General features: G+C 38.3%; 1 protein-coding gene across 2 annotated transcripts in view; it reads left to right on the top strand.

Moving 5' to 3' along the window:
* The window catches only part of Map3k15 (mitogen-activated protein kinase kinase kinase 15), a 119,265-nt gene that overhangs the window by 5,308 nt on the left and 91,015 nt on the right, over positions 1-22,942 (top strand). For both annotated transcript variants that reach the window (XM_047535783.1, XM_047535782.1), the window contains exons 2-3: positions 15,834-15,973; positions 18,675-18,698. In XM_047535783.1, the coding sequence (XP_047391739.1) occupies positions 15,834-15,973; positions 18,675-18,698 (164 nt within the window). The remainder of the gene's footprint in view (positions 1-15,833; positions 15,974-18,674; positions 18,699-22,942) is intronic.

Genomic DNA, 22,942 nt, shown 5'->3' with positions numbered 1-22,942 from the left:
CTGGGGATGTAACCCAGTCCTTTATTTTATTATTTTTTTTTTTCAATTTTTGAGACAGGGTCTCACTAAGTTGCTTAGGGCCTCACTAAATTGCTGAGGCTGACTTTGAACTTGTGATCCTCCTTCCTAAGCTTTCCAAACCACTGGGGTTACAGGTGTGTACCACCTCACCTAAATTTACGGTGATTTTTTTAAAGTTGTGAAGTATTACTGTTTATAATGGAATGTTTGCATTTTTTGAACATAGGTAAAAAGACCAAGACTAGGACTTTAATCTCCACAATAATCATTTGACTTTCCTCTATGCTGATGCCTTTCTTTTCTGGCTGGCTTGTACAAGAGTCAGATGGGGAATAGAAATTGTGATGGATACTTTCTATTGTCATGTATATCTAAAAAGAACAAATTAAAAAAAAAAGAAGTGATGGAGAGAGCTAGGTGACCACCAAAGATTTGTGCTGCTAAAGTGACTAGTACATTTCCCAGCTAGGGAGATGTACCACTACTTCTGCCCAATGGAATGTAAGTAGAAGTGATGTTTGTCACTTCCTGGCCAAAGTGTGGAATACCTAGTAGGCATCCCCACATTCTCTCATTCCTTTTCGTGGTCTCCATGGTGGCCTTGGAGGCTTCATGTAGAAAGAAAATAGTGGTGGCCCAAGATGGAAGGTGCTTAAATCCTTGAGTTGCCCTTTGAAGGACATTTATTGCAATGAGAACATCCATTTTGGATTTTGCATCAACAAGAGAGAAACTTTTTGTTTGTCAGTTTACTGAGACTTGGGGATTATTGTTAGTGATGAGGTTGTGAAAATCTAGCCTAATTGCTAGAAAATTGTCTGCTAGGACATACTTTGTCAAGAGAGAGCCATGGATCATCTCATGTCATGGATCATCACTGTTGATAATGTGTTCCAGTAGTAGGGCCCCCATACTGTACTACTATGGGCTAAGAAAATAAAAATGAGATACTTGAAGTATTAATAACAGCCATGTGAGGGGAGACATTTTATCTCCTTTCACAGTTTCATCAGTTTTGAAGGCTGGGTAAAAATTGCCTTTTGTATTAAATAATTCTGTAGTGACTGTTAGTTTTGAATCTAACAGTGATATTGGGCATTCTATAAAAATAGAATATGTTACCAGGTGCAGTGGTGCATGCCTGTAATCCCAGCAGCCCAGGAGACTGAGGCAGGAGGATTTTGAGTTCAAAGCCAGCCTTAGCAACTTAGCGAGGCCCTAAGCAACTTAGTGAGACCTTAAATAAAATATAAAAAGGGATAGGGATGTGGCTCAGTGGTTAAGCACCCTAGGGTCAAATCGCGGTACAATATATATATATATATATATATATATATATATAAAATGTGTTATGGTTTAAAAGAAGAGTAGCTCTAGTTCTCTTTGTTGCCCTTCCTGTGAATTATGTCTAGCTTCTTCCTCTGTGGTCTTATTCCTGAATTCTTGATTATTTCGATGCATTTTATGGCAAGGACAATACTCACCAAACATCTATATATTTATCCATACTTCTTAATATCACTTGAGATCTTGTAACTAGTGCTGGCCAGTACAGTGTGAGCTGCAGCAACAGGTGTCCCTTTGGGCTGAGGAAGTTTGCTTGTGTGCCTTTTGCTTCTCTTTAATTCTGTGTGGCAAACGAAGATCACGTGTTCAAGATGGCAGTTAAACCACTGCAACTTTAAGGCTTTGTCTATTATGGCAGCATAGCCTGGTTTATCCTGAATAATATAGTTTGCCATGCATTCTTCTAGACATGCCTAAATGCACTCTTGGTTTAGCTTGCTTAAGTGGGCTCAATTTACATGAGCATTGGCTCCTGTTCATGAAAGAGCCTGCAGGATACCTTAAGATGTTTTATAATTTGCTGACTTTTCTCCTCATTCTGGAAAGTGAGTAAGTTCAAAGGGAGATGTCTCTGTGGGACATCAACATGGGGTTAATGGTTGTGGAATGATAAACCAGGCAGCCCTCTGTTTCACCATATCCATTTTGTGTGTGATCTATACATAGGAGACTGTCCAAATTGATTTCTAGCAGAATATAGGGATTACCAGAATATAGTGACAATAGTTAATTCAGACCTTGCCTTCTCTAAGGTAAGTAAACATGGATGAGTATAATATCAACCCAGGAGTTCACATTAGAAACCTAGGAGTTCTGGGTGCAGTGATTCATACCTGTAATCCAAGCAGCTGAGGAGACTGAGGCAGGAGGATGGCAAGTTCAAAGCCAGCCTCAGCAATTTAGCAAGGCCCTAAGCAACTTAGTGAGATCCTGTCTCAAAATAAAAAATTTAAAAACGGTCTGAATCCCCAGGACAAAAAAAGAAAAACCCACAGAAACCTATTAGTAATGACCCTATCTTCTTCCCCATTGTCAAGTCTAGTTAATTATTTCCAAAATGGTTCTCAAATCTGCCCATTTCTCTTTGTACCCTGCTACTATCTTCTGTCATCCAAGTTTACTACCAACATCTTTGTAACTGGTCTCTCAAAGCTGGGCTAGTCTTTTTTGAGGGTGGGGGAGGGGGACCAGGGATTGAACCCAGGGGCACTTAACTCCTGAGCCATATCCCTAGCCCTTTATATATTTTATTTAGAGAGAGGGTCTCACTGAGTTGCGTAGAGCCTTGCTAAGTTGCTAAGGTTGGCTTCGAACTTGAGGCCTCCTGCCTTAGCCTCTCCAGCTGCTGGGATTACAAGTGTATGCCACCACGTCTGGCTGCCAGCCCTTTTAAAAATTTTTGAGACAGGGTCTCAGAGTTGCTTATGCTGGCTTTGAACTTGAAATCCTCCTGCCTCAGCCTTCTGAGTGGCTGGGATTACAGGCACGTACCACAGCATGTAGCCCTGGGCCAGTCTTTATTTTATTTTTTTTGGAGTGGGGGGTACCAGGGATTGAACTCAGGGGCACTCGACCACTGAACCACATCCCCAGCCCTATTTTGTGTTTTATTTAGAGACAGAGTCTCACTGAGTTGCTTAGCCCTTGCTTTTGCTGAGGCTGGCTTTGAACTCACAATCCTCCTGCTTCAGCCTCCTGAACTGGTGGGATTGTCTGACCGTGAGCCAGCGTTGATGTTTTCAAATCCATGTTGTTTGCCTACAAGTCACTGTATCTAGGCCCCCTCCTGTATCCTGCAGTCTTCCTCTGGCCAGTAACTGTTCAGCATTCACAACTGAGTTCTTTAGGAAGCCTTCCCAGGCCCCTCTTCTTTTCCCTGCTAACTTTTGCATGCTGAGGGGTTCTTTCCTAGCAGATAACACAATTGCATTTAAATAATTACTGATTTAATGATTGATCTTCTGCCAGATAGCAAACTCTTCAATGAAATAGAGCCAGATGCAGTTCTCTTGGCTACTGTTTGAGTGTTTACTGGGACTCTCTATCCATTTGCTTTTTTTTTTTTTTTTTTTTTCCTTGGTACTGGGGATTGAACTCTGAGGTGCTTAACCACTGACACATCCCCAGCTCTTTTTATATTTTATTTTGAGACAGGATCTTGCTAAGTTGCTTAGGGCCTTACTAAGTTGCCGAGGCTGGTGTTGAATTTGCGATCCTCCAGTCTCAACCTCCAGGGTTGCTAGGATTATAGGTACGCCACCACACCTGGCTTATCCTTCTGCTTTTAAGAATAACTATCAGCAAACACAGATGACACTTGGTTTCTCCTGTTGAGATTAAGCAAACTCGTTGGGTGCCCTCAAAAGAAATTCAGAATATAGTTTCTGGCGATGACCATGTTGAAAATGGTGGCCAGGAAATAGGCATTCTGCACTTAGCCTTTATTAAGAATCAAGGTACATCATAATGCTGTTTCTGAACCTGAACCTTCCTCAGTAGTACATGTCTGATAAAGAGACTAACAGAACTTAACACGTTGGAATGGAAACGCTGGCTTCATGTATGTGCTGGACATGCTGGTTCTTTTGTTGGTCCACATTTTCTATACCGTTATTTTCTATAATTTGATTATGGTTTTACTTTAAACAAATATAGTAGGAACTATAACTCAGACACTTTCTTACTCTCTTCCTCCCTGCTCAAAGAGGTGACCTGGCATGCAGCAATGATTTCACTCCCAGGGACCAGGCTGCAAGAGCCCCATCCAGACCTCAGCTATGTCTGCCAGACCTGGCTACTGGCTGGACTGTGGGGGGCCTTCCTTTCCATGCTACTCACACAACATTAAGCTGGGAACTTTCCTCAACTTTTAGTCATGTGGGTCAACTTTGATGATAGAAGCATTTTACCTGAAGTATTTAATTGATTCATTGCTGTTCACCTTTAGCACATTTTAGAATAGACATTTGTGGACTGGCCCACTACTTTATTAGCTATTATTTGTTACTAGGGCAAAAATGTATTGTTTTCAGCAGTCAACTTATATAGTTTGGGAATATAAACCATAAGCTTTTTTTTTTATTGTAAACAAATGGGATACATGTTGTTTCTCTGCCTGTACATGGCGTAAAGGCATACCATTTGTGTAATCATAAATTTACATAGGGTAATGTTGTTTGATTCATTCTGCCATTTTTTTCCCTTCTCCCCCACCCCTCCCACCCCTCCCCTCCCTCTATACAGTCCTTCCTTCCTCCATTCCTGCCCCCCTCCCTAAACCCAACTCCAACCCCAACACTAACCCCTCCCACCCCCCATTATGTGTCATCATCCACTTATTAGTGATATCATTCTTCCTTTGGTTTTTTGAGATTGGCTTATCTCACTTAGCATGATATTCTCCAGTTTCATCCATTTGCCTGCAAATGCCATAATTTTATCATTCTTTATGGCTGAGTAATATTCCATTGTATATATATACCACATTTTCTTTATCCATTCATCAATTGAAGGACATCTAGGTTGGTTCCACAATCTGGCTATTGTGAACTGAGCAGCTATGAACATTGATGTGGCTGTATCTCTGTAATATGCTGATTTTAAGTCCTTTGGGTATAGGCCAAGGAGTGGGTTAGCTGGGTCAAATGGTGGTTCCATTCCAAGTTTTCTAAGGAGTCTCCATACTGCTTTCCAGAGTGGCTGCACTAATTTGCAGCCCCACCAGCAATGTATGAGTGTACCTTTCTCCCCACATCCTCGCCAACACCTGTTGTTGCTTGTATTCTTGATAATCACCATTCTAATTGGGGTGAGATGGACTCTTAGGGTGGTTTTGATTTGCATTTCTCTTATTACTAGAGATGTTGAACATTTTTCCATATGTTTGTTGATTGCTTGTAGATCTTCTTCTGTGAAGTGTCTATTCATTTCCTTAGCCCATTTGTCCATTGGATTATTTGCATTCTTGGTGTAGAGTTTTTTGAGTTACCATAAGCTTTTTTTAAAAAATATTTTTAGTTGTAGGTGGATACCTTTGTTTTATTTATTTTTATGTGGTGCTGAGGATTGAACCCAGTGCCTCATGTGTGCTAGGCAAGCCTCTACCACCGAGCTACAACCCCAGCCCTTTTTGTTATTTAAATAAGTCTTCTACATATCAGACTTAGAGATAGGTTGTATTCAAATCCTAGTCAAATAATAGCAGGGGTAGGACTGAACTTCTACAAAGTAGGCTGGAAAAATTCATGTTTCCCAATATTTTGTGCAGATTTTGAGCTACTGGATGTAACAGGACTTGGCAGGAATGCCTGATAGTTGTTGGGGTTTGGTTGTTGATGGTTGTGGGTTGGGTGTTGGTTGCTGAGCAGAATGGAGTGGTGGAACTTTACAGAAAGTAGAGCTTATTTGGAAATCAGGGTCTGCAGGAGGGAAGCCCAGGGGCCAGGCAGAATTGAACACAGAAGCGGAGGGAAGGAGAAGGTGGTGAGAAGTAGGAACATTTGATGTAGATAAGTTTTTCCCTTTTAAATTTTTTATTATGGAAAATTTCAAGCATGTGTATTATCCAGCTTCAGCAATTATTAACATTCTATCATTCTTTTCCTCTACCCATTCCCCACCCCTACTTGACTATTATACTTGTTTTAATGCAAAACGTATATACATTGAAATGCTCAAATCTCATCTGACTTTGAAAAATGATTAACCATGTGTAACCCAAACCCCATAACAATATAGACTAGTTCTACCTTCCCAGAAAGTTCCCTCATGTCCTCTCTGACCCAATCCTTCCTTCACCCCCTTTGTTGACCTCAAGAGATGATTCATCTGCCGTCACTATAGATTAGATCTGCCTTTTGTAGAGTTTATATAACTAGATTCACAGTGTGTACTCACACAGCATACCTTGCTTCTTTTGCTCAGCTTGGTGTTTTTGAGATTCATCCTTATTATTGCAGGTATCATAGTTGGATTTTTTTAATGCCAAGTATATTCCATTGTAATAATATACCACAATTGGTTTCAGTATTCTCCTATTTGGTGGCTATTTGGGTTGCTTCCAGTTTGAAGCTATTATAAATAAAGCTGCTAGGAACATTTGTGTATAAATAAGTTTTTTTTTCTGGACTAATATTTTTATCTCTCTTGGGTAAATATCTAGGAGTGGAATGGTATAGGTATATATAGCAAACTCCAACCCTTTATCTAAACTGGTTTACCATTTTGTATTCCTATCACCTATGTGTTCCAGGGGCTTCACATCCTCACCAACATTTTGTCTTATTGACCTTTTCAATTTTGGCCTTTCCAGTAGGGGAGGTAGAGATTTCTCATTATGGTTTTAATTGCCTTTCCCTGATGATTAATGATGTTGAGCATCTTTCCATGTACTTTTTTGACATGAAGATGTCTTCCTTTGTGAGGTGTCTACTCCAGTCACATACCCATCTGATTGGGTTGTCATCTTATTATTGAATTATGAGTTCATTATATTTTTAGATTTAAGTGCTTGGTCAGAAGTATATTTTGTGAGTATTTGCTCCTGGACTGTGGCTTGCTTATTCATCTACTCGGGTGACTTTTGACAAGCAGAAGTTTTTCTTTTTGATGTAATCTAATCTCATTTACTATATTAATATTTTATGATTGCATGCTCTATCTTTTCTATGAAGTCTTCCGGGTGGTGGCTGTGCAGATAGTCCTCTGTGTTATTCTGAAAGCTTTATAATTTTATCTTTTACATTTACATCTGTGATTCATCTCAAATGAAGTTTGACACTGGAGACTTTAAATAAACCAATCCTGACACCTTGCTTCAAATGTAGTGTGGTCACATTATACTCCTACAGTTTATAAGAAAAGTTTCCAAAGTTTGGGAGTTGGAGATTACATTCTAACTCCATTCTTTGCCCTAGGCTAAATAATGGAGATGAGAAAAAAGCGTAAAATCCTACTTTGAATATTCTTCTTAATTTGTCTTTTTATTGCAGTATTATATATGTGTGTGTGTATGTGTGTATATATGTATATGTATACCATGTATTTATAGTCTTGAATGTACTTCTGGGTTTTCACATACTGAACACATGTACTCAGTACCCAGATCAAGAAAGTAGATGTCAGGCTGGGGTTGTGGCTGAGTGGTAGAGCACTTTCCTGATATGCGTGAGACACGGGGTTCGATCCTCAGCACCACATAAATAAATAAAATAAAGGTATTGTGTCTATCTACAACTAAAAAAAAAAATTTAAAAAAAGAAAGTAGATGCCAACAGCATCCTAGCATGTGATTGTTTCCATTTTCTAGCCCCACTCTGGTTAAGAGCAACCACTATCCTGATTTTACATCAGCATGGGTTAGTTTAGCCTGTTTCTGTACTTTGTATAAGTGGAATAATAGAACTTGTACCATGTTAGTGTCTAGATCCTTTCATTCACTTATGTTCATAGGATACCGCTATAATATCAATATAACAATAATTTGTTAATTGTAATTATGTATAGCATTGCGTAAGAGGATGCCACAATTTATTTATGCTTTCTTTTTTAAGCGAACATTAGAATTGGCCCAGTTTGAGACTTATGAATGGTACTGCTGCTATGAATATTCTAGTACTTGGTTCTTTTTATTTTTGGACAGCTTTATTGGGATGTAATCCAGTCACTTAAAGTGTATAGTTCAGTGGGTTTTAGTATATTCAAAGTTCTGTAACCATTATCACTATCTAAATTATTACCCTCCAAACAACAATTCATTCATGCAGGAACTACCTGGAGTTTCACAAAACTATATTAATCCCTTTCAAGGGCAGCAGCCACAATGACCTAACCACCTTGTACTGGATGCCCCCTCTTAAAAGTTTCACTATCTCATCACCACTGCACTGGAGAGCAGTCCTCTAGCATGTGAACCTTTGTGGGGACACACTGAAACCATATCTAAACCATAGCAGATGCTTAATTGGCCTCCAATGTATCCCATCAGACATTTTGTTATGAGCTGGAAGCAAAGACAATTTTGATGTTTAGAATGACTCTTAGATTGGCATTGGATTTCACAAGGCTAAAGCTTCAAAACTTGTTGGATGAGTTTGTTAAAATGTGTTTTCTATCTTAAGAATGAGACTCCTGTATCCAAAAATGCTGCTGCTTTCTCAGAAGTAAATAATTACTACAAAGCCTCAGGCTATTGAGGCATGCTTGATGCAAATCATAAATTCTGCACATGCACTGTCAGAGGACCACCTAAGAAAAAGGAAATTGGTACGTGAAAATAATGTATAAGAAAACTGGAAGGGATAAGGACAAAGAATGATGGCCCCATATCCAACAATGAGTCACCACTACCAAATGAACTCAGTTCCCACCACAGTTGGTGGGGACAGACATCAATGAGGAAACACAGGACATAGAATAGGTGAAATCAGCATTCATGCAAAAGTCGGATTGTTTTGCGATGATCTTTAAGGAACTGTTGATTTTATTAAGAATAAAAGGGTATTGTTGGAGAAGTAAATATAAAAGCAAGCCATGGGTCCTCTCATTTTGACTGACGTTTGTTTTAATGAGACAGAGAACAACTTAAATGCAAGGACCTTTTTCTACAATTTTGTCACTATGAAAGAAAAACTCAGTGGTATACTTTCCATGGTTTGCAGTGTGTGGTAGCAGTACATCAAACTCTGCTGGGCTCTAAAATTGCATGTATCTCAAAGGTGAGATAAAGGAGAGGTTGAAAGAAGAAGTTGTTATCTGTTGGTCATAAAATGTTTATAAGAAATATGTCTCAAAAATTTACCAAAAACATCAAATTAAAAAGCTTCTACACAGCAAATAAAACAAGAGCATGAGGAGAAAGCCTTACAGAAAGGGAAGTCTTTGCCATCTACTCCTCAGATAGGTGATTAATATCCAGAATAGTTAAAGAACTCAAAAAACTTAACACCAAAAACCCCCAAATAATTTGATTAATAAATGTGCAGTATAACTAGAGAGACACTTCTCAAAAGAAGAAATACACATGGCTAATCAATATATTTAAAATGTTCAACATCTCTAGCAATTGGAGAAATGCAAATTAGAACTCCACTGAGATTTCATCTCATTCCAATGACAGTGATCAAGAATACAAATGATAGTGTTGGCGAGGATGTGGGGGAAAAGGCACACTTATGCATTGTTGGTAGGACTGCAAATTAGTACAACCACTCTGGAAAGCAGTATGGAGATTCCTCAAAAGTCTAAGAATGGAATTACCATATGACCAGCTACCCCACTCTTAAGTATATATCCAAAAGATCTAAAATTGGCATACTATAGACATGCAGCCACATCAGAGTTTATAGCAGTGCAATTCACAAAGTCAAGCTATGTAACCAGCCAGGTACCTGTCAACAAACAAATGGATAAAGAAATTGTGCTCTATATACACAATGGAGATTTTCTTTTTATTATGTGTAATTATATCTTTTTATTATGTGTAATTAGTTATGCATAACAAATACTTTATATAACCATAATTGATTAAAAAAATTTGCCAAAGAAACTCATTTCAAAGTGATCCAGTTATAAAATGGTTGAAGAAACCTGGGTAGGACTCTTTGGGTAAAGATGAAAATATTGAATTGGTGTGTTCAAAGGCTGCCGGGGAACCAAAGTTGGAACTGTGAGGTATGACAGTATGGATGATATTACTGTCATTTAAAGGAATGAGTGCAACCTAGTTTGCAGCATAATGTAGCTCATTTTTCCCACATTGTTGGGTGAAAGAGAAACCAGGTTTGTGTGAAAGATAAAGCACCTGAAATCATGCTATACTGTGTTTTACAATTATTTTCACTGTGAGTGGTTTGAAATTAAGCCCACTAAGTTCTCTTACTTCAGTGAGTAAACATAGTTTGCTTATATATGTCAGTGTCTCTTTTGGGAAAACTAGTGGTGGATACATCTTGATCACACTTGTATAGCTACAAAAATGATTTACTTTGGTTGTTCTTATAAAAAAATAGACACTAGGAAGCAAAAGATGGACCAGATATAGTTTTCTGGTATCCCCACTCTTCCCCTCCTTCCTCCTAGTTAAGTGTCAGTAGTCAAAGTAACTATTACCCATCCATTGTGGCACTTAGGTAAGGATTTGCTGACCTCCTAACACCGAATTGGCAGGTTGGCACCTTTTTACAAGGTTAGAAAATGAGATTTAAATGATACATCACAGCATTTTTTCCATTAGCCTAACTTGAAAGTGTATTGGGAATGAGCAGCAATGGATAAAGTCAGATCTTTTTTTGGTAATGGGGGTTGAACCCAGGGGTGCTTAACCCAATGAACCATATCCCCAACCCTTTTTCTATTTTATTTTGACACAAAGTCTTGTTAAGTTGCTGAGGCCTCATTAAGTTGCTGAGGCTGGCCTCAAACTTGGGGTCCTTCAGTCTCCCAAGTCATGATGAAGTCAGATCTAAATTATGGTAGGAGTTAGTCAATATATCTTCTGTCCAGTAAATTTGAAGTTTTTTAAAAGGGAGTTTTCAGATATCCAATGTTGTCATTATGTTCATTCAGATTTTTTAGAGGTATCTTTGGTAGGAAATTTATTATAAAATCCAGCTCTTTACATTTAGACAAAAACCAAGTCTTGTTTATATTTTTTCTTTTATTCTGCTGGGAGGAAGATAGTCTTATGGATAAGCTGGAGTATATTTAAAGATTGGCATGAACCAGAATGATTACAGAACTACTCTGGTAAATCATTCACTATTGTATCATTTTGTTGACTAATGCTTTAGTGCAGGGATCCAATACTTATAAACCACACTAAAAATTACAGTCTTACTTATAAAACATTTAACAAAAATTATATTCCAGATAGTGTTCAAAAGATTTTTTTGTTGGTTTCTGTTTTGTTTTTCACATGGTGCTGGGGTTTGAATCCAGGGACGCATGCATGCTAGGCAAGTGTTCTATATTGAGCTAACCCCAAGCCCCCCAAATTTGAATGAACTAAAATCCCATATATATTTGATCTTATTTCATATTAACATGTTTTGAGATGATTATAATTGATAAATTGTTTGAGGGCTGCTTCAATGTAAAATTTAAACACCGTTTCTGCTAAGTGTACTTTTTACTGGAACCTTGACTTTTTGCAGTTCCCTGTGGAATATCACTTTTTAAAGTGTGTTAAGCCATGATAGATAGGGATGTGTTCGTGTCTGCCTCATGATCAAGGAAGCTGGGTTATGCTATGCAGGCTTCTTCCCCAAGACTGGACTGTATCACTGGGAACTAACTGGAAGGTAATGACTGCTAGGAGCGTAGGGTATATTTGGGAATGAAAATCTGAACTTTATCTCTTCCTTTTTGTCTGTGATCTCTTCACCTAAGATTTAGTCTGATATATTTGCTGTCTTCCTCCTAGGTGGCTTGATTTTAGAAAGTGAGCCAGGATAGCAATAAGCTTATCTGGTCACTGGGGAGAGTAGGACTTGGGATCATAAAAGGTGAGTTTGAGTACTGTCCTGGCTGAGTGACCTTGAGCAAGTCTGTTAACCTGTTTGCATTTAATTTGCCCACCTGCAAAGTGAAGCCAGTATTTGCCTCTCAGGGTGCTTCTGAAATTCACCTGAGGTGTTTGGAAGGGTTTGGTAAATGACAGACTATGTGACCATTGTGACCATTAAAGCTTGGAGAAAATTGGTAGTCTTTTTAGGAATACAAACCTCGAGGCTTCATATATGATAAAAAAAAAATTCCAGGCCACTGTTTTGTCACAGTTAGCATTCATAAATCCAATGTTAAATTAGTGTCTTAGAAGTTACAAAAGCAAGCCAATTGAATATCGTCTGGATATAAATTCCTCAAAATAAATTCAGTGCTACTAGCATGTGTGACAAATGTCAGGCAAAAAATTTCAGTGTTGAGTTTGAGACAGTTTTCCTATTGAATGTGAATTGCTCTGAATTTTTATTTTAAGTAGCAGCATTGATCTGTCTTGTTTTAATTGGCACTGGAAAGTCACTAACCCTGGGTGGAGCCACAGAAGGACTTCTGGAGAAAGTTAGGTCAGTGTACAGGTCCCAGCATAGAATGTTGAGAAGTCACAAAAGGGAAGAATTTTTGTGTTGCCAGATAAAAACTTTATCTACTTGGCTAAAAGTTACTCCACCAAGCTCCTGACTGCCTACAAGTCTGCATGACTCGGGGCTTCTGTCCTTCAACTGTGCACTCTGCCCCTCCCTACCACTTTCCTTTGTTTTCTTCAATTTGTTTACTTTATTAACTAGAGATAGCAATCACTGTGGCCTTGGAATTGGTATCTATGTTGCCACTTTAAAATAGCATCAGTATGAAACTCTTCATTTTTAATTTTGAGTAGGTAATGGAGCCCAGGGAACAATCATATAGGCAGAATGTTTAATTTACTCAGCTGCAGTGTTATTTTTGACTCTGAGCAAACCTCTGTGGGGAGCAGACTTATCCATTTGAGATAAATTAGCTGAACTGGCTTGTCAAGTGTTTCCTCAGCATATACATTTGTCCTATCATTAGCAACAACCTCTAAAGGGTGAATTTGAATGTGATTGTCTCCTGTTTAAAACTTCTCCTGATTATTTAAAAAATACCTTTGGATGAGACATTGATACTATGACTATTTTTTTTCTTTGAGTTCTCATCTTTTAGCAATGCATCCTAAAATATTTGGGAGTAAAATGATATGGTATCTGATATTTGCTTAAAAATAATGTGGAAGGGGATGGTATGGATTGGTAGTGTAGTTAAAACAAAGCTTATGAGATGATAATTGTTGAGGGTGAGAGACGTGTGGGTTTTGTACTCTTCTGTCAACTTTTATATGTATTTGTAGTTCTCTATAATGAAAATAATTACCATCTGTTTTCTGCTGCCTCAAGGTAAAGTCCAGCCCTCTTAACATGCTCTGAAGACCCCTTTGCCAGTTGGTACTTGCTAACCCTTCCAGATTCATCTCGTAGGGTATTCTGGCCAGGAAATTGACACTCACACCCTGACTTGCCTCTGACCTTTTGCACTTGCTTCTCTTCCTACAATATTCTTTCCAGGGCTGGGGATATAGTTCAGCTGGTAGAGTGCTTGCCTTGCATGCCCAAGGCCCCGGGTTCAATCCCCAGCACCACAAAAAAAAAAAAAAAAAAAAAATTCTTTCCATTACCCCATTCAACCCTGATTTACCTGCCTAACTCTTACAGATACTTTGATTGCAGACAACTTCATTTCCTCCAGGCTTTCTCTGACTGCCTCTATACAAAGATGGTTTGGTACTCTCCTGGGAGTTTGTCACTGTATCCCTCACTTTAGCCCTTCTCACAGTAGCTCTGACTGTGTGTACTTCCTTCCAGTTCCCTGCATAGTATTGTGCTTTTTTTTTCTTTTTAAAGAAAGAGATTATGCCCCATTCACAGTTCTGTTCTTGGTACCCAGTAAAATGCCTTGTATATAGTAGGCAATCCATATATAAGAATAAAAGTGTCAATTAGTGACACTTGGCCTCAGGTCTCCCAGCGTCTCTGCAGAACCTGTGGAGCCTGGTGCTGATGTGGCTTCTTTCTACCTGCATTCTTGTTTCCTCACACCCACATACTTGATACCCACAACTCACCTCTGTTCTGTTACACCAGAATTTTCATTGACTTCCTATAAGTCACAGTAATGTGAGCAGAAATTTGGACACTATATTTCTGTATTTCTGGTGCATGTAGTGGGGAAGCTCCATCAAATGTGGAGCTCTTATGTCTTCTTAAAAATTATAAATTTTGTAATGGTGTCCAATACTACTAAGCAAATTTAAATATGTTTGTGATTGATGCAATAAGTTGCTCCTTTTTGAATAGTTTCTATGACAGGACACAACTTTATGGGGTATTTTATATTGTCAAGTTGATAATGGATATGTGAGCCAGGAGCTATGGCACAGAAATGTTTTATTGTAGCCTCTGGAAATAGAAAAAGAAAAATGAATAAAATCTCTGTAGACAAGATGGAAAAGAAATTGTGATCTAATTGTTGTACAGTGGAAAGCTGTACAGAAGTGACAATATAGGAACTGGAGCTAGACACACAAATTGGTTGAATCGCATCAAAAATAGCAAGTCAGGGGGCATGAGGGAAAAATGGAGTTACTTTAGGTTAGGTAAAGGGGAGTGAAGGGAGAAGAAAGGGTATGGGGGTAGGAAGGATAGTAGAGTGAAACAGACATTATTACCTCATGTACATATATGACTGCATGACTGATGTGATCCTACAACATGTACAATCAGAAAAATGAGAAATTATGTTCCATTTATGATCTATCAAAATGAATAAATGCATTCTATTGTCATGTATAACTAATTAGAACAGATAAAAATATTAATTTAAAAAATGGCAAGTCAGGGCTGGGGGTATAGCTCGCCTACCATACTCAAGGTCCTGGGTTCGATCCTCAACACCACACACATACAAAATAAAATGAACAACTATTCTGAAATACCTTAAACCTTTTTTAAAAAAGATTACTTTAAAAAATAGCAAGTCAAAGAATATGTATAATGTGCTATTTATATAAAATTCAAAGACATGCAAAAATGAATAATACATTGTTTAGGAATTCATAAATATAATGTGCCCATACATGTCTGTACATATTGTCTTAGCCTGTTCAGACTGCTATAACTGAATACCATAGGCTGAGTGGCCTATAAACAACAGAAATTTATTTCTCACAATTCTTGTAGGCTGGGAAGTCTAAGATCAAGGTGCCAGCAAAATCACTGTCTGATGAGGGTCCACTTGCTGGTTCATAGCCTGGGTCTTCTCACTGTGTTCTCACATGCTGGAAGGGTCAAGTTATCTCTCTGGGGCCTCTTATAAGAACATTAATTCCATTAATGAGGGTTCTTCCCAAAGGCACCATCTCCAAATACTATCACATTGGGGATTAGATTACAACACACAAATTTTTGAGGGGGACACAAGCATTCAGTCAATAGTATGCACAAGCACATATGTGCAGGGAAATGATAAACACAGAAATGAGGATAGAGATTTCCTCTGAGCAAGAGGGAAGAGATGTGATTAGGGAGGGGTATGTGTAAGTGACTTGGGCTTACATGGTTTTCATTTCATTATACTATATGCTTCATAAATATGCTAATTATATTTGTATATATATTTCATAAGAAGAACAACATTAAAAATCAGCAAATTCTGAGACTATATTCCTATTTCTTTAAGAAAGGAAGAGGGTTTTTGTGTTGTTTTAAAAAAAATCTTGCTGCTTTCCTTCCATAGTTCATGGGGTAAGTGTAATTAAATTGTTCCCCAACTCTACCTAAAAGGCTGATGGTAGAAGTACAAATTGCCATAACTCTGTGTTACTGATCAATAGCAAGTAGACTAAGTAGACAGATCATCTCTCCTCGCACCTGCATCCCTCTCGTTCATCTCAGATGTTGCGGTTGTGGACATGAGTGACATCTCCAGACAGCCTTCCCTCTTCTACCATCTTGGAGTCCGTGAAAGCTTTGACATGGCCAATAATGTGATCCTGTACCATGACACGGATGCTGACACAGCTCTGTCATTGAAGGTAAAGAACATTGCTCACCTTTCTCTGAATACTTCATTTTGGGAGAGCAGAATTTTATGTCAAGCTGAAATATAACCATAGCACAGGAATTATATGTGAGAAAAGTAATAAAAATTGCTTGTGTAGTACCTTTCTTCCTACCACTGGTTCTACCTCACACAGATAAATTTGACTGCTGTGTGAGCATCTCTGCTACATTATGCTTTTGCAGGCAACCTGAGCACTTCCAGGTTCATTAGAGAAGAAGCAAAAACTATTCATTTCCATTGACAAACACACCACTCTGAATCCCTTTGTAGGCAATTTGATCCAAATTTGCATGTTATAAAAATTAGTTCTTGACCTGGATAATGACAGGGAGTTATTTAACAGTTACCAAAATGAGTAGAAAATTTTACCATAGACTTAATCAGCATTTAATTTGTTATTGTACTCCAATCTGAAAGCAGCAAAACTGAAAACAGGTGTATTCCTATACAACTCAGTAATACTGAGAATTTCTGAAATGTTTTTTGGCAATTTTGACACAAACATTTTTGGATAATGTACAACATTTAAAAATGCTTATTTGTAAAATATAAATGCCTAATTGCTAAAATTGTTGAATTTCTTAGGAAATCCTGGTCTATGTTAAATCATTTAAAAATAATAGTTTGTTTACAGCAGTGTTTCTCAACCTTGATTGCACTTTAGAATCACCCAGAGAGCTTGTAAATATCCCAAGAGCCAGGCCACACCCCAACCAATCACATCACGATCTCTGGGGCGTGCAGCACAGGCATGGGACTTTTTTAAACCTCCCAGATGTGTAATCAGGTATGAGAACTAGTGTTTTAGAGATTGGCCTTCACAGGCATCCTTTTTAAGTGTCCCAACTCCTCAGCTCTAAAAATCACTAATATGTTTTTTTTTTTTTTTTGGGTGCTGAGGATCGAACCCAGGGCCTTGTGCTTACAAGGCAAGCACTCTACCAACTGAGTTATCTCCCCAGCCCCCTAAAATCACTAATATGTAACAGGACAATTTTATGCCGTGCTTGGGTGGTTCATGTGTGTGCGTGCGCACGCGCGTGTTGCAATTTAATATTAACCAGTTTTTTCTGGGTTCTGTAGAGGGTTGAGATTATTTCCTGATAGCAACACCACCTGCTTCAGATGTGTAATCTGTATGTGTTAGACTTCACATACACTTCACATAGATATGTGCTCTGTAATTATAGCACAGTACTGTATTTAAAGAAGTTATTTGTATGATAGTGAAACAAAGAAACTTTTATCAATGTGCTTTACATTGTAGAATAGTCTCCCAAAGGCTATAAGCAACCTAAATAACTTTAGAGATTTAGATATTGACTGCTACTTGTACTGGTTTTTCACTGTGCTTAGAAGTATTTAGAACACTTAGAATTTAGGAAATATGAAAATATAGTCATGGGAAACATGAAGTTTTAACATATTTTTTCCTAATTGAATGCATTTTTCCTCAACTCTACCTTAGCAAAACTCTCTGGAAAGTTCTATAATCTAGATAATTTAAAAATTATTATACAGGGCTAGAGATTGAAAATTTTTAATTTTTAACAAATAGGACAAATATTTTCTAAAATGTAAATGGGGAGTTAATCAGTTAATCTAATACCAAAGAAAGCAATCTGAACTTTTTATCAAAAATAGAAATCTTGGACTGGGGATGTGGCTCAGTGACACAACACTTACCTAGCACATGTGAGGCCCTGGGTTTGACCTCCATCACTGAAAAAAAAATTCTCTGATTATATAATACATGTTTTACAGGGCAGCTGTTTGATTATGTTTTCTCTTGCAGAAATGTTGGTTTCCAGTGTATGAATGATACACTCAAGGTCTGCATAACCATCCTGTTGTTAACTGGCCAAAATTGTCTTTGAATTGGAACCTGCCTAGACAGTTCTAGTAGGGTGTCAGGGGTACTTCCAGCAGCACCCTTTCTGTAGGAAGGATGACCATGGTGCTTCTGCAGCCTTTCCATTGATCCATTCAAACCCCAGGATGGCACAGTGCTTCCTAAGTACTTTCTTACTGTCACTGTCATTCTTCTTTGGGAAGGCGGGATGCAGGACACTCAGTGCCCAAAGTTGAGTCTCAGAATATCTTTTGTGGGGGCTGGGGCTGTAGCTCAGTGGCAGAGCATTTGCCTAGCACATGTGAGGCACTGGGTTCCATCCTTAGCACCAAATAAAAATAAACAAAGACATGCTCTCCATCTACAATTATAAAATTTTTTTTTAAAATGTTTTGGGCAAAAGTATTGTCAGTGCTTTGAGAAAATCATAAAATCATCATAAGCAGAAATGCTCCCTGGTAATTCCAAAACTAAACAGTTATGATTAGTTTTCCTTAGAATGTGAATTGTAAAATTATCAGAGGTTCATCCTATTTGAAGCTTTCAGATGGGGGTTCAAATGATTCTTTTTTTCTAAAAAATTTTTTAGTTGTTGATGGACCTTTATTTTAGTCATTTCTTTATATGCGGTGCTAAGAATTGAACCCAGTGCCTCACACATGCAAGGCAAGCACTCTACCACTGAGCCACAACCCCAGCACTATCAAACGATTAATTCTTGTTTTAGAGTGGGCACTCTAAGATGTGGGGAATACTGACTAATGCTTATGAAAATTAACTGGTCAGAAAAACTGTGTTCATCTTTTGTTTTTCTTTTCAGGATATGGTAACTCAAAAAAACACAGTAAGTATTACATTTTCAAATTTTTAGCCTCATAAGTATAAATTTGTAAAATGCTTGCCTGAAAGATCTCACATGTAGCAAGTTGATTTCTAATGCCTGTTCATTGTTTCTAAGGAGGTCATTTGAAAACTATCCCTCAACCCACCAGTTAGCTTAGGCCCCACTTGGCCATTGAAAGTGTGGGACAGAAGGGAAGGTCAGGCATGTTCTTCATTATGTCCTAGGGTTTTGAGCTTGGAACCACCTGGGTCTCCTTCTGAGCTGGACCTGTATTCCCATGGACCACCAAGAGTCTTTTTGCTGGAGTCAGTACCTCCCATACTTCCTCACCAAAGTTTCTTTGATGATGGAGGAATGTGAACTTGTACCCAGTTAATAAGGGGATCAAGCCTGAAGTTCCCTGCCACAAGCTGAAAAGAAGTGGGATGAAATTCCACTTCCTTCTACCCCTTCCTGTTCCTTTATTATGTACTGGAATTTCCTGATTCAGTTTATAAGTTCCTGTGATTACCTAGTCTTATTGCCATGTAGGTTTAGATAGTATAATGAAACCACCATCCTAAAAATATTTGAATAAGATCATATTCTCAGAAATTGTGCCAGAGTTAACCTATACCATTGAATGTACCCCCAAGCTTCCCATTCCCCCAGATCTGTGGTGGTGTGGTTTGAGAAACCATGACCTAGACTCTAAACAGGGCCTTGATCCCTATCCTTTGGACCTCAGCATCCCTCCCACTAGCACATCCAGAAGGGAAGGGTCTCCCAACACTTTTCTTGTTCTAGTTGGAGTTCCTAGAGGGACCCAAGAAAAGGACCCAGGAAGTAACGCTCTCCCCAGGTTGCCCTATGCAGGGGAATAGGAGCTTTGCAAGACTTTACCCCTCACAGAATGCCCTTAGCAACTATGGGAAGGGGGGCTCCCCAGGACTCCACCTGACAAAGATCCCCACCTGAAGGGGAAATGAAGGGGAAACTTTGACCCTCCTTCCCTACCAGAGGATGAAGTTCTAGAAACAAAGCAAGTGAGGTAGTTCAGTTACCACTGGAACGTGGATTTACAAGCTGGTTTGTAAAACAAGGCAAGGGGGTGGTTTCAAGTTCCTTTTGGAAAAGAAACAGGACAATGTGTCATTTTGTTTTGTTCCATTGACGTACTGATATTTTTCCATTTATGGGAGAGTCTGTCCTATTCTTTCCAGATCTTGATTTTTCATATTACCTCCTTCATGGAGAAATGGGGGGAAAATCAAAGGAGATTGGGCCTGAGATCCAGGAGGTGCAGTTGGAATAGCATCCTTGTCTCTAAGTCACATTGGGCAGTTGTTCTACCCTTGTCTGGGTCATATCAGTAAAATGAGAAATGTTGACCTCTGTCCTTTTGTTTGTGGATGCCTTCCAGCATTCAACATCTGTGGTTCCATATTTATTGCACAAGCAAAAGTTGTAACTTGGATTTAATGCAAGAAATTCCTATGAAACACTTATTCCTTAAAACAAAAAGAGCTACATGAAGGCAAGGAGCTTTCTTTTTTCATTCCTGGCTGTTGGGTGTATCTGCACTTAGGGAAAAATATTTTTTTAAATTTGATTTAGAGACAGGGTCTTGCTGAGTTTCTTAGGGTCTCAGTAAGATGCTGAGGCTGGCTTTGAACTTGTAGTCCTCCTGCCTCAGCCTCCTGAGCTGCTGGCATTATAGGTATGTGCCACCATGCCTGACCTTTCACTTTGAAATATTTTTGTCCTCTAGGAGACTTAGTATTATAATAAATGCTAGGTAGTGTTATAATTCTAGTGTTGCAACACTATGTAGTGAATTTAGTTATAATCCCACTATGTATTCTCCTTCTGGCACATTCTTCCTCCTAAACACCCAGGAATTCCTTTAACATTCATAGTAATTTTAAGTATACACCACTCTTCCTAGGTGTTTTGATTGTTAGGAATTAATTTATTCTACTGGATTTGGTAACTAACATCTCTGTATTATATTATCTTGTTATCATACTTAGAAGGTATGAAATATTAGAGCATTCAGAAGAATTTTATTTTTAAAAATTTTTAAATTGGGGGCTTGGGGTAGCTCAGTGGTAGCTCAGTGTTAGAGCTCAGTGGTAGAGCACTTACCTAGCACATGTGAGGCACTGGGTTCAGTCCTCAGCACCACATAAAAAATAAAAGTATTGTGTCCATCTACAACTAAAAGAAATTTAAAATAAATATTTTTAATTGGCACATAGTAATTGTACACTTTCATGGGGTGTAGTGTGACATTTCAATACATGTATACAATGTGTAATGAACAGATCAGGGTAACCTCACACATCATTTCTTTGTGTTGAGAACATTCAAAAATCCTCTGTACTACCTATTTTGAAATGTTCAATTAATAATTGTCAACTATAGATACCTACTGTGCTACAGAACATTGGAAGTTATTCCTTCTATCCTGCTTCATTCCCTATACTCTACCCATCCACTAAAGCTCCATTTGTCCCTTCCTCACACCCTTCCTGAGCTCTGGTAACCACTCTTCAGAAGAATTTTAAACAGGGACATGAGATAACTTGAAGGCTAGAAAACAGTACCAAAGAGTAAATGCTGAAGGGATGTAAACCTTGGGAGATACCGTTAATGGTCATCCTTAAATGTTATCCTCTTTATGAAAGTAAGGAGATGGATATTTTTTCCGCTCCAGATGGAGTGGAAATAGGGCAAACAGAAAAATGGTTTGGATCAGCAGAATGAACAGCTTGCAGTTAATGGTGATTAAACATTAAAACAGAATGTCAAAGTAAATTGGGTGACTTTTAAGGAGTGTGTGCTTAGTTGTCCCTTGCATGTGGATTGGGGTAATGCTAGAATTGGGGAGCCTGGGTTTTATGACTCCAGACTTTTCTAGAGACAATCTGATAGAATTGCTGGTGATCATTTTGGAAAGATTTTGATAAAACACACATAAATACAATGTAGCCAGACTGAACTTTAAACTTCTATCAGTCGGGAATACAGCTTAAATGCCACACCCTGAACATGTAGCCAGATATTTGAAGTGATTTGGGAATATATGAAAACCAAGGTGTTTTGAGATCTATCTTCAGGAATTTATTTGCTGGTTCTAGAATTGTACCTGATGCCACATTGAATTCATCTTTATTCGGCAGAGGAATGGGCACATTCGTTTCCATTTCTAGAAGTAGTTGCTTGGCAGAGATAGAAAGGCTAGGAAGCTGCTCTCAGCTTCAGGCTGGCCCACCCACAGCCGTTCTGTGTGCCTTTGCTCTTGAGAAACATGACATCACCTTTTGTGCTCACTTCTTTTTCAAATGATGCCCATGTTCTTGTGTACCAGGTTTTGTTTTTAAAAAACTGCTTTACTTAGGAATAACTTGCATACATACAAATTCACCTGTTTTAAGCACACATATTTCAATGACTTTTAATAAAGTATGTAGTTGCACAGCCATTACCATAATCCAGTTTTGGAGCATTTCCATTACCTCCAATAATCCCTTATTGAAGACCATCCTTGTTCCTAACCCCAAACCCAAGCAACTATTAATCTGCTTTGTATCTTATAGATTTGCCTTTTCAGGGCTTTTCATGCGACTGGAACCATACAATATGAGGTCTTTTGCATCTGGCTTCTTTCACTTAGCACATTTTTAAAGTTTTTCTGTGATGTAGTATATATCAGTAGTTTTATCCTTTTTATTGCTAAATGACATTCTACTGTATGGATAGTCCACATTTTATTGGTCCTCTCCCCAGTAATGGACTTTTGAGTTGTTTCCACTTTTGGGATACTATGAATAATGCTGCTCTGAATATTTAAGAACAAGTCTTTATGTACACATGTTTCATTCCTCTTGGGTAGATACTTAAGAATGGAATTGCTGGGTCATATGGTATATACGTATTTAACTTCTTCAGAAACTGCCAAAATGATTCCAAAGGGGTTGTTCCATTCTAAATTTCCACCAGCACTGAGAGGTCCAGTTTCTTCACATCCTCATCAATACTTGGTAGTATCTTTTTATGATAGTCATTCTAGTGAGTATGAAGTGATATCTCAGTGTGGTTTTAATTTGCATTTCCGTAGTGACTAGTGATGTTGGTGAAATGTCTACTCAGATATTTCTCACTGTAGAGTTGTAAGTTTTTTTTTTTTTTTTCGGTGCTAGGGATTGAACCCAGGGCCTTGTGCATGCAAGGCAAGCACTCTACCTACTGAGCTATATCTC

The sequence above is a fragment of the Sciurus carolinensis genome, chromosome X (genome assembly GCF_902686445.1).
Source record: "Sciurus carolinensis chromosome X, mSciCar1.2, whole genome shotgun sequence".
Taxonomy (NCBI): Eukaryota; Metazoa; Chordata; class Mammalia; order Rodentia; family Sciuridae; genus Sciurus; species Sciurus carolinensis.
Note: the sequence above shows the minus strand (reverse complement) of the source record. Positions and strands in the feature narration are given on the sequence as shown.